General features: G+C 57.0%; 1 protein-coding gene across 2 annotated transcripts; it reads left to right on the top strand.

Moving 5' to 3' along the window:
- Positions 1 to 1,350: 1,350 nt before the first annotated feature.
- Egfl7 (EGF like domain multiple 7) lies at positions 1,351 to 13,035 on the top strand. Of its 2 annotated transcripts, none has more exons than XM_038337165.2 (10): positions 1,351 to 1,573; positions 5,928 to 6,018; positions 9,307 to 9,425; positions 9,642 to 9,767; positions 10,661 to 10,776; positions 10,959 to 11,054; positions 11,218 to 11,382; positions 11,978 to 12,042; positions 12,501 to 12,663; positions 12,785 to 13,035. In XM_038337165.2, exons 3-10 carry the CDS (start codon positions 9,337 to 9,339, stop codon positions 12,805 to 12,807), a joined length of 843 nt encoding a protein of 280 aa, XP_038193093.1. In that variant the 5' UTR covers positions 1,351 to 1,573; positions 5,928 to 6,018; positions 9,307 to 9,336; the 3' UTR covers positions 12,808 to 13,035. The 2 variants fall into 2 exon arrangements, with proteins under 2 accessions (XP_038193093.1, XP_038193092.1); XM_038337164.2 differs by lacking the exon at positions 1,351 to 1,573 and adding an exon at positions 4,300 to 4,465.
- Positions 13,036 to 13,454: the final 419 nt, after the last annotated feature.

A 13,454-nucleotide genomic window follows, 5' to 3' on the forward strand; every position in this document is an offset into this window, starting at 1 on the left:
CTGCTCCACAGCCGCTGGCTTTCTGCCTTTCCTGGAATCAATAACCCCTCCGAGACAGCCTAGGTGCAGAGAATGCACAGGTGCTCAGGTCTGGGAAAAGTCTGGGCTTGGAAAGAGGCCCCACGAAACGTAGCAGTGCCTGTGGGTAAATGCTGGGCTATGCCGCCACAGGCTGCAGCGTGACCTGAGTGGGGAGTGAACACGCTGGACAAGTGAGCACAGCACCGGTGGGTCTCGTCACACACCACGGGGCCTACAGGGGTCAGGATGGTGGGCAACCTCGACTGTGGCAGTGCGGCTCTGTCTCCAACCTGGGTCACTGGCAACAGGGCTGTTTGTAAAAGCACTCACGCCTGCACTTGCTATAGCACTGATACCCTATAATGTCAAGTGGCCACCAGCCAGATGGGGCTTTTACACTTTCCGTATCTGCTCTGCACTGCTTCCGTTCCCCCCAAGGACCCTTGTTCCTATCCTGCTCCTGGAAGGATGGGGCAGGACACATGCAAGTAAGCCATGGACCTTCGTCCTGATGTGGAGAGAAGCTTTAGCTGTAGACAAGCTCTGCTTCCGTCCCTCTGAAGCCCTACGATACATGAGCAAGATGGGCAGGGAGTCTACCGAGGCCCAGGAGGGCCTTGGTGGCTTGCAGATCGGGGACAGTGACAGGTGGAAGATGACAATTCCTGGCACTCTTTAGAGGCAAAGGTTATGGGGAAACACTGGAGGCTGAATGGGGAGAGGTTGTGGACACCTCCTAGTCATGGGACACTTTGAGGGCCAAACAGGGAGCCCACGGACAGTTCTCGGCCTTTGGCCTACACAGAGTGGAGAGAATGACAAAGGTCATCATGGATGTATGGCAGTATCCAGGAAAGGAGCTCTGAGGAGGCGGGGCCAAGTGTCCCCCAGCAACCGTCACTGCTTATGTTTGGACCTTATGTGCAGGGCTTGTTCCCATCTCCTGGTTCACTTCTGTGAGCTTCTGCAGCCTCAGCTGGCTGGGGGAATTATCAAGAAAGTATCTTGGACATCCATGATCCATGCCTGATGGCGGGATAGCGCTGGGAAGGGAAGGGAATAGAAGCTCAGGTCATGCCAGAGACTCCATTTCTGTTAATCTAAGCCCTTTCTTCCCTCTGTTTAGCTCAGTGGTGGACTACCTATTGGTCCATGAGGCACCTTACCCGGCCATGTCCTTTCCAGCCCTCAGTGAGGACTGACCATTCAGCATCCTTTGATGGGAAGTTGGGCCCAGGCTTGGCTGACAGAGCCATCCTGTTCCTAGGCCAGCTACCAAGCTGGGAGATAAACAGGAAGCCCCATTTCTCTTCTGTGCAGTGTGCTGGTCTTTCCTTCCTGAGGTGCAGCTGGCTCATACATCTGTTCCTGCTGCCCCTCGGTCTTGTACTCTCCAAGATGCCCATGCAGGCCTCTGCCGAGACCTAGGTCCTCCCTCTCCTGGGGCTACAGAGGCCAGACATTCAGCGGTGAGGAGCCCAAGGAGAGTCCTGGGAGTCCAGGAAGCCTCTGTTCAGTCCCTGTCCCTGCACCCTCCCTGGCTTGTGGAAAGGTAAGGCCACCATGGTCCTGGTAACCATCAAGCTCAGAGCATGAACAGGTAGGCTAGGAGGTAGTTAGATACGCGGGGAAACCGAGGCACAGTGTGGGGAGTAGTTTCCTGGCTGCAGCAGTTCCTGCCTTCAGTGACGCTTTAAGCAGGGTTGGGCTCCTGGCCCAGGGCTTTAGGCCAGATACGGGCTGTGCCCATCTGGTCTCCAGTCTGCAGGAGCTGTGGGAGACAGATGTATGGGTGTGGGTGCCCTAGTGGCAGTGGGTGATGGCAGACCCGAGTAGGAGGTGCTGCTGGCTCCTTCCAGCCTGTGTCGACTATAAACAAGCTTCACCTTGAAAAGAGAGGCCTGAAGCAGTAGGCACTCCAGGGGTGGGGAGAGGAGTCCCTGATCTCCCTAGAGCAGGGCTCCTTCTGCAGCTCCAGGGGCTTGTCAGTCAACTCCTCCTCCTCTCCTTGTAGCCCCTCCTTTTTCTGTCCCTGACGTGCCCGGTGTCAAGGTGAGACTCCAGCCTGCCCTCTCTATCTGTCCCTGGGATTGAGGGATGTCTGTGAGACATCACCCATGCTGGGATTCAGGTGACAGTGTGGGGCAAAGCTGGCACGCTGGGGCTCTGAAGCAAGGATCTCTTTTCTTGGCTCTGTCCCAGTCTTGACCAAGTTGGGGTAGGGGAAGGCAGAGTAGTCAGGAGAGGAAGGCAGACACACGGGACAACAGACTAGCAAGACCACCCCCACTGGCTTGCGGTCCTTCACAGGTCTCCACAGGCAGACCCACGGGACTCTGGTTTGGAGCCTGTCTCCACACCTGTAAGTTCAGCAGTTTCCCTAAGCACTGAGCACCAGTAGGAGGGTGGGTCACAACTCTGCAACCTCAGCCACTGCTGGCCCAGCCAAGTCTGACTGATGCAATTCCCCCGAGGGAAGGAGGGGGCTGCTCCTGAGCTAACCTGGTTCAGCTCTGGTCCACCTCACTGCTCACCTGACCAAGTCCCTTTCCTCTCTGAGCCTCAGTTTCTCTTTCAGTACATGAAAGGATCTGGACCTAACCAGTCCAATGTTTACTGAGACGGGGGAAAGGCAGACGGCTCAGTACACAAGCTGGGATACGGAGGGGCAGGCCCAGGTGACATGAGAGAGAGATACTCTGGCCCTTGTGGACAGTATGAGCCCTTGGGTGGAAGCAGAGTCCAAGAAGAGCAAGGCAATGGAGGGCTGAGGGTGGGGCCGGTGTGTGTGCTTGGAGGAGGAGGTGGGAATGGGGTCTTCACCTCGCAGGTCTGAATTTAAGACAAGAACACTTTCTACAATCTATCTCTAGACCCTCAGACCAGCAACATTTGAATGCCGTGAGCCCCTTTAACCATCATGACTCTGTTGTTGACCAATACCTCTCCTGCCCTCTTGGGACAAATGGGGAAACTGAGCTCTGGGAGAAGAAGTGTGTTATCCTAATTGGCTGGAGCTCTGCTCCCTGCCCACAGGCTGAGGCCTCCAGCAGTCCCCTCCCCTGGCCTGGTTAGAGGGAGGGTGCTGATGATGCAGGGTGGGGGCAGCATCTCCAAGCCAACACTCCACCGGGAAGCTCCCAGGCTTTCCCTACCTCCATCCTAGCCCAAGGTGTCCAGCTGGGTGGGGTGGGAGAGTGTTAGGGCACAGAAAAGATGCCCCGGTATCATCGGGCAGGCTGGTACCATTAGGGACAGTCAGGGGTGGAAAAGTTTCACTCTGGGTGTCACCGAGATCTGGGCATGCTCTTGGCAGCTGCCCGGCCCTTGGCACCGCACTCCTCCCATCCACTTCCACAGGGCCTCTGTGTCTGACACGAGTCTCCCACTGCAGAGTGTCACACTGGGAACCGGGACCCTAGGGAATTACGGAGCCCTACTTTTGCTACCAAACAAGCTCTCCCTCTCACAGCCTGCTGGGGCTAAGGCAGAGGAGGAGAGGCTAAGAGCACCCTTTGCTCCCCAGGTCGTAGGGATAGTCATCCCAGAGCCCCTGTGTCAACTGGGTCTGGAGGCTTTCAGCTCCATCTGCCTGCACACCTCTGGAGGCAGGGGGCTGGCTCACTGTCAGCCTGGGCAGCTCTCCTGGAAGAAAGCCTGGGATCTAGGAGAGTCTGAGCTGAGTCTGAGCCGGTGTTCGCCCCAGTCCTGGGCCTTGGGAGCCACACAGAACAAGCTCTTCCCAGACCATCCACCTGGCCCACTCCCAGTTCTCATTCAATGTACATCCCCAGCATGTGTCCTGGTCACAGCTCCAGTGGGGCAGGCTTCCCCTTTCAGGTACCTACACAGTGTCACATCATGTAGGGAGCAGCCAAGCTCCTGTGTCCCAAAGAAGCAGAAGACCCTTTCTGTCACCCGCATGGATGGAGTCTCATGGTCCTGCTACCTCTGTGTAATGGGAAGGACCTGGTCACACTATCTGTTTCACACTGTCACTAGCCAGGTTGTCCCTGAACACAGGCTGGGTCTCTGGCTGCTTCAGGGCTAGACCCTGGAGTCCCAGGGGAACAACAACCCCCTCCTCCACAGTTTGGTCAGTCCCCCTCCTTAATGCCCCCCTCAGCCCCTTGGCCTCCTGTTTGTTCGCTGACGGATCCCTGTTATCAGCAGAGAACACACACAGGAAGTCCGGCGGGAAGGGCCCATCCCAATCCCGATTTACACGGGATGGAGCATAAAAAGCCACCCTTCCTTGCTCGGGAGGAGCCTCTGGGCACCAGCAGGCTGCTGTGCGGGCCACGAGGAAGGCTGAAGCTGACAGGACAAGGCAGGCAGACCTCAAGAGGGGTCTTGGGCAGCAGACGCTCCCTTGAAGGGCAGGGTGCATGATTGGCTCATGGAGGCAGCAGAGATGGCCAAGGCCAGGCCTGGGCGGCATCAGGTATGCAGGATGGCCCTGCAGGGTAGAAAGCGGGTGGTGTGGGTCTTGAGTGCCCCGGGACCCAAATGAGATTGCTGCAGTACCCATCAGCTGGGTCCGCTCAACTGTGAGGTATGTTGTCCTCACTGTTAGCCATTCCGATCTAGCTGAGGAGACCTTACGGCTTGTTAGCCCAGCACTTGTTCTGGGTGGCTCAGCCAGGACTCCACATCCCAGCCCTGGTTGCCCAGCAGCATGGAACCAACCCATGCAAGGATAAGTTGAGAGCAGCTTGGAACCCCACCCACCTGCCTCCTGGCCCCACTCTTTCTTTTGGGAGGATCCCCTGGGTAGGCGCCAGAGCTCAGTGCAGCAGCACCCTCGGTCAAGGTTTATGTCCACTTCTCTGCTGAGACAGGGCTGTGGTCTCCTAAGCTTACATTCCTGGGGAATGGGGATGCTGGCCAGGAAATTAGCCTCTAGAGTGGGAACCCGAAAGCCACATTGTAACCTGGATGAGGTGTGCACATCAAGGGGCACAGTGGGGCTAGGATGAGCCCATCTCTTTTGGGCTTTAGGCTTAGGCGGCTTCATGAGGTGCAGCTGGGGTCACCTGGGTGATCTTGTTGGTACATCTTGGCTCCTGGTGAAGCCTCTTGTGCTCCCTCTGCCTAGTACCCGAGCCCTGTTCTCAGGCCCCCCAAACCATAGAGGGACTTCTTGGACCCTCCCTCCAGTCAGGGGCATCTCTGGGAAGCACACCTTTTTCAGACTAGAAGATGGTTAGGTCTCAGCCTAGGTAAATTCAGGCAGAGAAGACCACTAAAAGCCACCTAAGTTGCCCTCTGCCAACAGACAGTGGAAAGAGACCCCCTGGCCAAAGGTTCAAATGACCACAGCTCCAGGAACCAAAATGGGGTGAGGGCAAAAGCTGTGCAGGGTTCTCCCCGCCTGTTCTTTACTGCTGAGACTGAGTGATAAATGCCTTGCATGGGTTTGGGGGGCAGGAGACCCAGGAACCCCATTTACCACAATAGTCCCATTTGACAGGAGAATTTCTAGTGGAGGGTGGTAGCCAATGAACAGAGGAGAGGCCGTGTTCAGAAATCCCTCCCTTCGGCTCCTGTGCACCAACCAAGGTGGACCCCGGAGCTCCGAGCTGCTAGGCCTTCCTGTTAGTGTATAGTCTACACAGTGCACTCGGCTTCTGGAGGGGAGGGGGACACCCGTTCTACTCAGCAGGGTCACATTTGACTGGTGGTGGGGAGCTGGGTAGATCAAGCCCGTGCTTTCTGTGGTCAGCGGCTGCTTCTGCGAACCAGGCCAGATTAACCTGGAACATGATGGGTAAGCAGAAGGGTTGCAGGTCTGGAGCAGGTTGAAACACCATAGCTATACAGAAGCCTGGACTCCAAGCTTCTTCCCAGGCCCTGGACGCGAGAGTAAGCAAGGCCCCAATTCATACTCCATTTCCAACCCACAGCCTCCAGAAGCGGCAAGACGCTGGCTGTTCCGTCTGCTCAGAAGAACAGCCGCCACCGGTACCCAGGGGATGACTGGAGGCCGGACCACAGGTGAGTCCCCCGCTCTTCTGGACAGCAGTCAGGAGCCCTGCTTTGCAGGGAGCATGCCCGGAACATATGTTAACATGTTAACATGGCTATGGTTGGAGAAACTGACAAGGCTTATGACCTTCAGAGCTAGGACAATCACAGAGGCAATAGAATTGCAGAAGGAATTCAGAAATGGAGACTGGGAAAGAAGAAAGATGACCAATTCAGAGGTCTAGAGGTAGGGGTGGGGGCTCTGTCAGATTATAGGAGGAGCACCAGGGGTGGGTCTGACTATCTTGAATAAGGCAGTGACAAGGGGTGTCAAGAGAGATCCCTGGTAGGTCTCCCCACGTAAAGGCCTATGGCTTCCAAGGAGGCTTGTGGTTCTCATCTGGGCTCTGCCCAGGGATCTCAGACTAGTATTGGGGCTGGGTGTGTCATCATGCTCACCCTTTGCATGGCTGCAGGACTAGTCTGACTTCATCTCTTGTCTGGCATCTAGTTGCCTGGTCAGCTGTAGTTTTTTAATACCACCCAGCAGCATCATCAGTCAGGAGAGTTAGCCAAGTCCTTGTGGGAGCCATTCACGACTTCCTGACTCCTAGAACCTGTTTAGTCCTATGTCCCCAGCAACCACTCGATACTGCTACAGGGCTGGGGACAGTCAGGATGCACAAAGGGGGCTCGAGCGGCAGCACTCAGAGGCTGGATCGCACCTAAACCACCAGGGTCTGGTTTACTCGCTACAAAGCTCTTGGGAGCTTCCGCTGCTGAGACTCAGTTCCCCCATCTGCTAAATGGGGACGAACGGAACGGGGAGCCCATGGGGAGGGGGTAGGACTCCCTCTCAGGCAGCAGGTGGGGCGGGGCCGAGGGCGGGGCGGGGCGGGACTGGGGCCCCCCCCACAGCGCGCCGGCTGCGTGCGCGTCCCGGACCGCGCGGTGAGTGCGGAGGGAGCCGGGGGGTCGGGCGCTGGGGGCAGAAGTATGGAGGCAGCCCAGGCAGGCCTGGGGTGACCGGGACTGTCGGGTGCCAAGCTCGGGGTAGGTCACCCAGGCGACGCCGAGCGATCTCAGGGACCCGAGAGGTGAGCGCGCCGGGGCTGCGGCTGGGCCGCGCACGGACCCCACGCCCCAGCCCGGGTCTTGCCGCCTCCAGAAAAATGAGCCCAGGGGCCTTGAGAAATGGCGACCCCTGCTGGCTGCCGGAGCGCCTTTCCCCCTTACCCATCCTGGCCATGCGACCTCCACCATGGTTGCAGTACCCCTACAGTTTAGCTCAGCAGGGTCATCCTAGGGGGTTGTCACACTCTGCCCCTACCGCCAAGGAGCCTGGAAAGGGGCAGGGGCAAGGCCGTGGAGAGGACGCCCCCACCGAGTCCCTCTGGTCTCTCCACACCAATTCGTGGGTGCTGATATCCAGACACTTGTACTGCAGCAAAGGGGCCAAGGGCCCTCTTCCTACGGTGTCCAGGCTTCTCCTCTGCCGAACCAGTCTCCCCCACTGGGGGCTGCTGAGCAGTAGGTGGAGAGGGGAGATGGCTGCTAGGGCCCATGGTGATACTTGAGGGTTCGTGATTTCTTGTCAACTTGAAGGCCACACCACAGCTTGTGCCTGATTCATGGTAGGGGCACATAGTGGCTGAACACTAAAGGAAATGAGTTACCGGCCCAGTGTTGTGCTGGCCTCTTCTGGCCTTGGGCAAAACATGACTTTTCAAAATTGCTTCTCCTGTTTTAAAACACAGTTCCCTTTCTAGACAGCCTATCCTAGGAAGGTGCTGTGGAGTGGGGGCAATAACATCTGGAGAGGAACCCTCCAGGCCCCAGGGGCTAGGCACACAGGGATTGTAGACTTCTGACCCCCTCGCCCATGTCATATACTGGCTTATATCTCTTTCTAGGCCCCATTCCTCAGGGCCATCCGATATTTGCTTGGCATGATAATGCCCACTCCCTGAGGGTGCTCTCCCTTTCAGGGTTAATTTTCCCAAGCTGGCTCAGATAGACTGCAGGACACACACCTGCCAAGATATTTCCCTATGGTCTTCTTGCCCCCACGTTAAATCTCCATGACTCATCTCGAAGCTCTCTGCCCTCCTTCAACGGATATGGGGTACAGGAAGGAGACTCCCTATCACCTTCCTGCCTTTGACTGTGGTGTAGGACCTAGTGGACTCGGAGTAGCCCTGAGAAGTAGGCAGGGGCTTGCTCTCCCCTTGAAGAGGGGCTGAGCTAGCAGCAGCTAGAGCTCAGTAACCATTTAATGCCATCACTGTTTGATGGGGACAGAGGGGCCTCAGACATCCTAGGGGTGTCTCACAGAAAGGGATTACCCCAGGCGCCTGCACACCTGTCTCCTGGCCCATTCCTTTGGGGTAGGGGGGTCTGTAGGGTCGTGCTGGGCCTGGGGAGTGGGGAGCTGCCCCTTTAGGAAGCACCTTGAGTGGAGCCCTGCCAGCCTCCCACACTCTTGAACTCTGTGCTGGACGGTGGGACAGCTTCCCCTCCCCCTTTTGCACGGTCTGACTCAGTCCCTTTGGTGTTGTCACAGACTATTAAATCTGGCTTGGGGTTTCTTGCATTGCTCACCAGCCTTCCTGCTCCCTAACACACAGCCGGAAGGAGGCTGGAGATGAGCTCTGAAGACATGCTAGGGGGGGTGTCCCATTATGCCCCAGACGTTAGCACAATAGGGCCACTGCCCTGGCAGCTGGGAGGTGTTTATACGCATATTCTAGTCCAAGAGTGGTATCCCCTGCAAGCTGTTGACCCCCACGCTGGCCAGAACATGCACACTTAGAGGTAGCAGACATCTGTACATTGTGAAATCCAGACTGCCTTGGGGGCTTGCTGAGCATTTGACAAAGAACCCCAAGTCCAAAAGGACCACCTGGGATAGGAAGTCTCCTGCTGTGCCGGCTTCAGCCCCATACACCGCATTCCATCTCAGATGGTGGAAGATACAGGAAAAGCCCTCAGTCCAGCTTGGGGTATGGGTAGGGGAGGACTGGCTTAGTTGCCAAGGCCCCACACAGAACCTGTCTTCTGGATTTTGCCCTAATCCTAGCAGGATTCAGGTTCCTCCTGCCCCAAGAGTCCTGGTCAGCAGGCCTAGCTCTCTGTTTGGTGAGGGGCCAACTTGACTGGTAGAGATGGGCCAAAGGCAGGGGAGAGCTGGCATTACCTTTGGATGCTATCCCCTGGGGTAATGGTGGCTTCCGCACCCAGTAAATGGGTACAGACTCTGCTGGAAACCTGGGCTGAGAGTTCCACAGGGGATTGACAGACCCCAACCTTTTTCCTTAGGCCACCAAAAGAAGGCTACTCTGCTTAGAGATGCAGACCATGTGGGGCTCCCAACAGCTGCTTGTGGCATGGTGTCTATTGTTGGCAGCAGGTGGTACTGAGCATGTCTACAGGCCCAGGTGAGCAAGGGCTTGGGTCTTGGGATGCTGGGGTCATGTCCAGAGCCCCTTAACCCTGCCCAAGGTGGGCCCCAATCCTTGGAGATAACTCCCTGTGGGCTCCAGCTGAAGATCCTGGTCACAGCAACATTGGGAAGCCCCCGTGCCTCATGTTTCCACGTACTTGGGCGTGGAGCATCCTAGCTCTGGTCCCCCTGCCGCCCCCATCCCCTACAGCCGCAGAGTGTGTGCCGTAGGAGTTTCCGGAGGCTCTGCCTTGCCTGTCTTGGAGTCCTTTGTGCAGCGTGTATACCAGCCTTTCCTCACCACTTGTGACGGGCACCGAGCTTGCAGCACTTACCGGTGAGTGCCCACTGCCCATCCCCCCATGGCCACACAGGAGCAATCAATCCTTGGAGCCCAAGAGCCTGCCTCACCCTGAGCCGGGGAGGGGAGCTGAGGCCAAAGTAGTGAGTCATTCTTGACATCAGCGATCAAGGTGGCCTCTCAGCTTTGGACGCTGGTACCCAAGGATGCTGTGTAATCATGCCTAGCCTTCTCCTCAGAGGATGTCACCTCAAAGGGCATCCCCCAATGTATAGGGGCTTCTCATCACATCTGTACTCTGCTAGTTTCGGAGTTTACTCCTTCTTTCCCAGCATTGCTAGCTAGAAGTCCTTATTTATAGAGTCACTGTCCATGTGGCCAATCCGACGTCCCATCAGGCTAACAGAACAACCTGAGCAGCACGGGACGCAGCCAAGAGGGAGGGTCCTTGTTCTGATGTGGGGGAACTCAGCCTCCTCTCAGCCTAGAAACACCTGAGGAAGGCCTAGGTGCATGAGCTCCACCTCTGGCTCAAGATGCTAGATTTCAGAGGCTTCTGCACCAAAGTTAGGGGAGTGCTGAGTCAGAGAGTTGCTTTAGCACCAGGGCCCAGAGCCCAGGAAGCAAAGCAAGCCAGGCTCTAGCCAGCTCTGGAGTGGCCACTGCAGGAGCCAGCCCTGTGCTACTTCCTGGACCTGTGTGTCTGTCATTAGAAGCTTGGTGTATTGAATGGCACACACAGGCCTGTATGCTGACCCTGTCTGTACCAAGCAAGCTAGGCCTTGGAAAGGGAACCTCTGAGACCCTGGGATTGATGCTGGCTAGATATCCCCAAAACAAATGAGGTGGACAGGGTTCATCGTACTTAAAGAAGGCCTGGCCTGGGCCACCCATGCCGGGCCCCTCTGAACCACATCTATTCACCACAGAACCATCTACCGGACCGCCTATCGCCGCAGCCCTGGGCTGACTCCCGCCAGGCCTCGCTATGCCTGCTGCCCCGGTTGGAAGAGGACCAGCGGGCTCCCTGGGGCTTGTGGAGCAGGTGAGGGCAGTGTGCAGTGTCTGATGTGCGAGACTCCACTTCCAAGTGCCCAGCAGAAACCCTGCTGCCTTCTGCCCCCACAAGCAGTGCATTCTTGCTGCAGGGCAACCCTTCCCTGGCTGCCCTAGGGCTCTGGAGACCCCCTCCAGAGCTGGTGACAGACTGGTCTCTTCTACCCACAGCCATATGCCAGCCTCCATGTGGGAATGGAGGGAGTTGCATCCGCCCCGGCCACTGCCGCTGCCCTGTGGGATGGCAGGGAGATAATTGCCAGATAGGTAAGCCCCACTCGTCTTGAAAGAGTGGTCTTCTTAGTGCCTTGTGGATCCTAGGTTACTGCTGGCTGACTTGGGTTTCCATTGATAGGTGGATTTTAACAGGGGTCTGTGGCCAGGCCCTTGCCTTCTGTAGACACTAGATCGACACCTTCATTTCCTACAGATGTGGACGAATGCAGTACCGGAGAGGCCAGCTGTCCCCAGCGTTGTGTCAATACCGTGGGCAGTTACTGGTGCCAGTGCTGGGAGGGGCAAAGCCCATCTTCAGATGGAATGCATTGCCTGCCCAAGGAGGGGCCCTCCCTGGTGGCCCCAAACCCCACAACAGGTAATCTTGCCTTTCCACCCTGCCGCGGCGGACTCGGGTGGTTGTTGGGTTTTGAGCACTGTTCTGTGGTTGAGCTGAGCACGGGGGACACAGGGGGCAGCTAGCCCTGCCTGGAGGTCAGCACGATGCTGCGAGAGCTGAGCCCAGATAGCCTGGGCAGGAGGGAGGTTCCTCGTCTGCGTGGAAGGGGCCACTTCCCTCTGAAGAGGTTTCTGGAAGGTATTGTGGGAGGAGATAAGGCATACCTGGAGCCTCATCTCAGCCAGATGCGTGAAAGAGAGCCTGGAGACGCTGCATCTTTGCTGGTGACAGCACATTATTACTTTTGGTACGCGCTGTGACACTTCAAACTCGTACCGTGAGTAATAATGCGTTGTCAGCGGCCCAGCACCCGGAGCGCAGCACCAGGAGCGCCTCGGACCTGGGTAAGGACCACCATCGGCGTGCAAGACCCAAGACCTCGGCACCCGAGACCTTGCATCCCCAGTTTCTGCTCCCACAGCTGTGGCAGCAGACGTAGGTCTTCCTAAGGCTAAGAGCTCATTGGGGGTGGGGGTAGGAAACTCCCCTGATCAGCACCTGGATCTGCCCCCAGGAGTGGACAGCGTGGTGAGGGAGGAGGTGCACAGGCTGCAATCCCGGGTTGATGTCCTGGAGCAGGTGAGGCTTTGTTGGGAGTGGCTCTTGCTGGTGTGCAGACCCCATAGTCTCCGGGGCTGTGGTTCCAAACCATGGGATGGTGGGAGGTTCTATGGGGGAAGGGCTGTGGGGGTTCTGGCTTTCTTACCATGCCGGGCAGCACTGTGTGGGATTCGCCAGCCTGGAAGGAACTGAGGTTCAGAGCCCACTTAGCCTGTTATACAAGGACTCTTGCAAATCTCACTAAGCCACAGGCCCCATGACCCTCCTAGCTTATCTCTGGGGTCCCAGGACCTTTTAGCTAGGTTGTGGGTATGTTATACATGTGCGTCTACTTAGCCTTTGGGCTCCCTCTATTACAGGGCCCCTGCTGCTACAGCTCTCAGTAGAGGACGTATCACCTCCTACTGGTCCTTCCTTACATTCTCATGGAATAGAGGTTAGGAGGGTCACTTGGCTTTTTGCAACCTCCTTTACAGAAACTGCAGTTGGTACTGGCCCCGCTGCACAGCCTGGCCTCTCGGGCCACAGAGCATGGGCTGCAAGACCCTGGCAGCCTGCTGACCCACTCCTTCCAGCAGCTGGACCGTATTGATTCACTGAGTGAGCAGGTCTCCTTCTTGGAGGAGCAGCTGGGGTCCTGTGAGTGCCACACCTCCTGGCCCAGAGATCCTAGGGAACCCATGGGGTGGACGGAACTAGGAACTACCGCTGGGGATGCGCAGATTTGCAAGTTTGCACCCTCCTTCCTTTCCTGCTCTAGGCTCTTGCAAAAAAGATCTGTGATGTCATCTCACCACCCAGACTGGACCGAGCTGCTGCCTCTACATCCCCTTCCAGCCAGACTTCAGGTGCTATCTGGTGGTGCCTGTGAGCAGAAGGCCCTCCTTCTCAGGAAGTTCCTAGGACTTGGGCACGGGGAGGGGGGTCAGAAAAGGTACGAGAGCACCCTGTCCAGACGTGAGGTCAGGATTGTCCCCATCTTTGTCATAATAAAGCTGGGACTTGAGCTGCTGTCAGTGGGCGAATTGGGACTGGACGTGCCCTGTACGCCTGCCCTGGAGGCTTCAGTTCACTTTAGTGAACTGCCTGTCTGTGAAAAGGAGCTGCAGCAGGAAGGTCCTGGGGCCCCAGTTTTCCCTTGGTGACTTTGCTGGTTCCACACATAGCCAGAGGCTAACAGGCGGGTCATGCCACCAGGCCCACGGCCTGCTCACCCTTCAGTTCTGTGAACCCCACACATCCACGGAGAAAAGCCCCACGGGCTTATCACAGCTCAGCTCCTGCAGGTAGTTTGTGGGGAGCAGGGAATTTACACACTGCAGCCCCAGAGAAGGGACGTGGGTGGTTATATAACCTATAACCCCCTTATCCCGTATCCCTGGATGGAGGTCTGAGGAGGGGCACTTGCCCATCCTCTGAAAGAGACCCCT

Source organism: Arvicola amphibius, chromosome 7 (genome assembly GCF_903992535.2).
Source record: "Arvicola amphibius chromosome 7, mArvAmp1.2, whole genome shotgun sequence".
In the NCBI taxonomy this organism is placed as follows: domain Eukaryota; kingdom Metazoa; phylum Chordata; class Mammalia; order Rodentia; family Cricetidae; genus Arvicola; species Arvicola amphibius.

Coding starts and splice junctions, on each gene's coding strand:
- Egfl7 (XM_038337165.2), top strand. CDS start 9,337: ATGCAGACCATGTGGGGCTCCCAACAGCTGCTTGTGGCATGGTGTCTA. Junction 10,777..10,958: donor CCCTGGGGCTTGTGGAGCAG/GTGAGGGCAGTG, acceptor TTCTACCCACAG/CCATATGCCAGCCTCCATGT. Junction 12,664..12,784: donor GGAGGAGCAGCTGGGGTCCT/GTGAGTGCCACA, acceptor TTCCTGCTCTAG/GCTCTTGCAAAAAAGATCTG.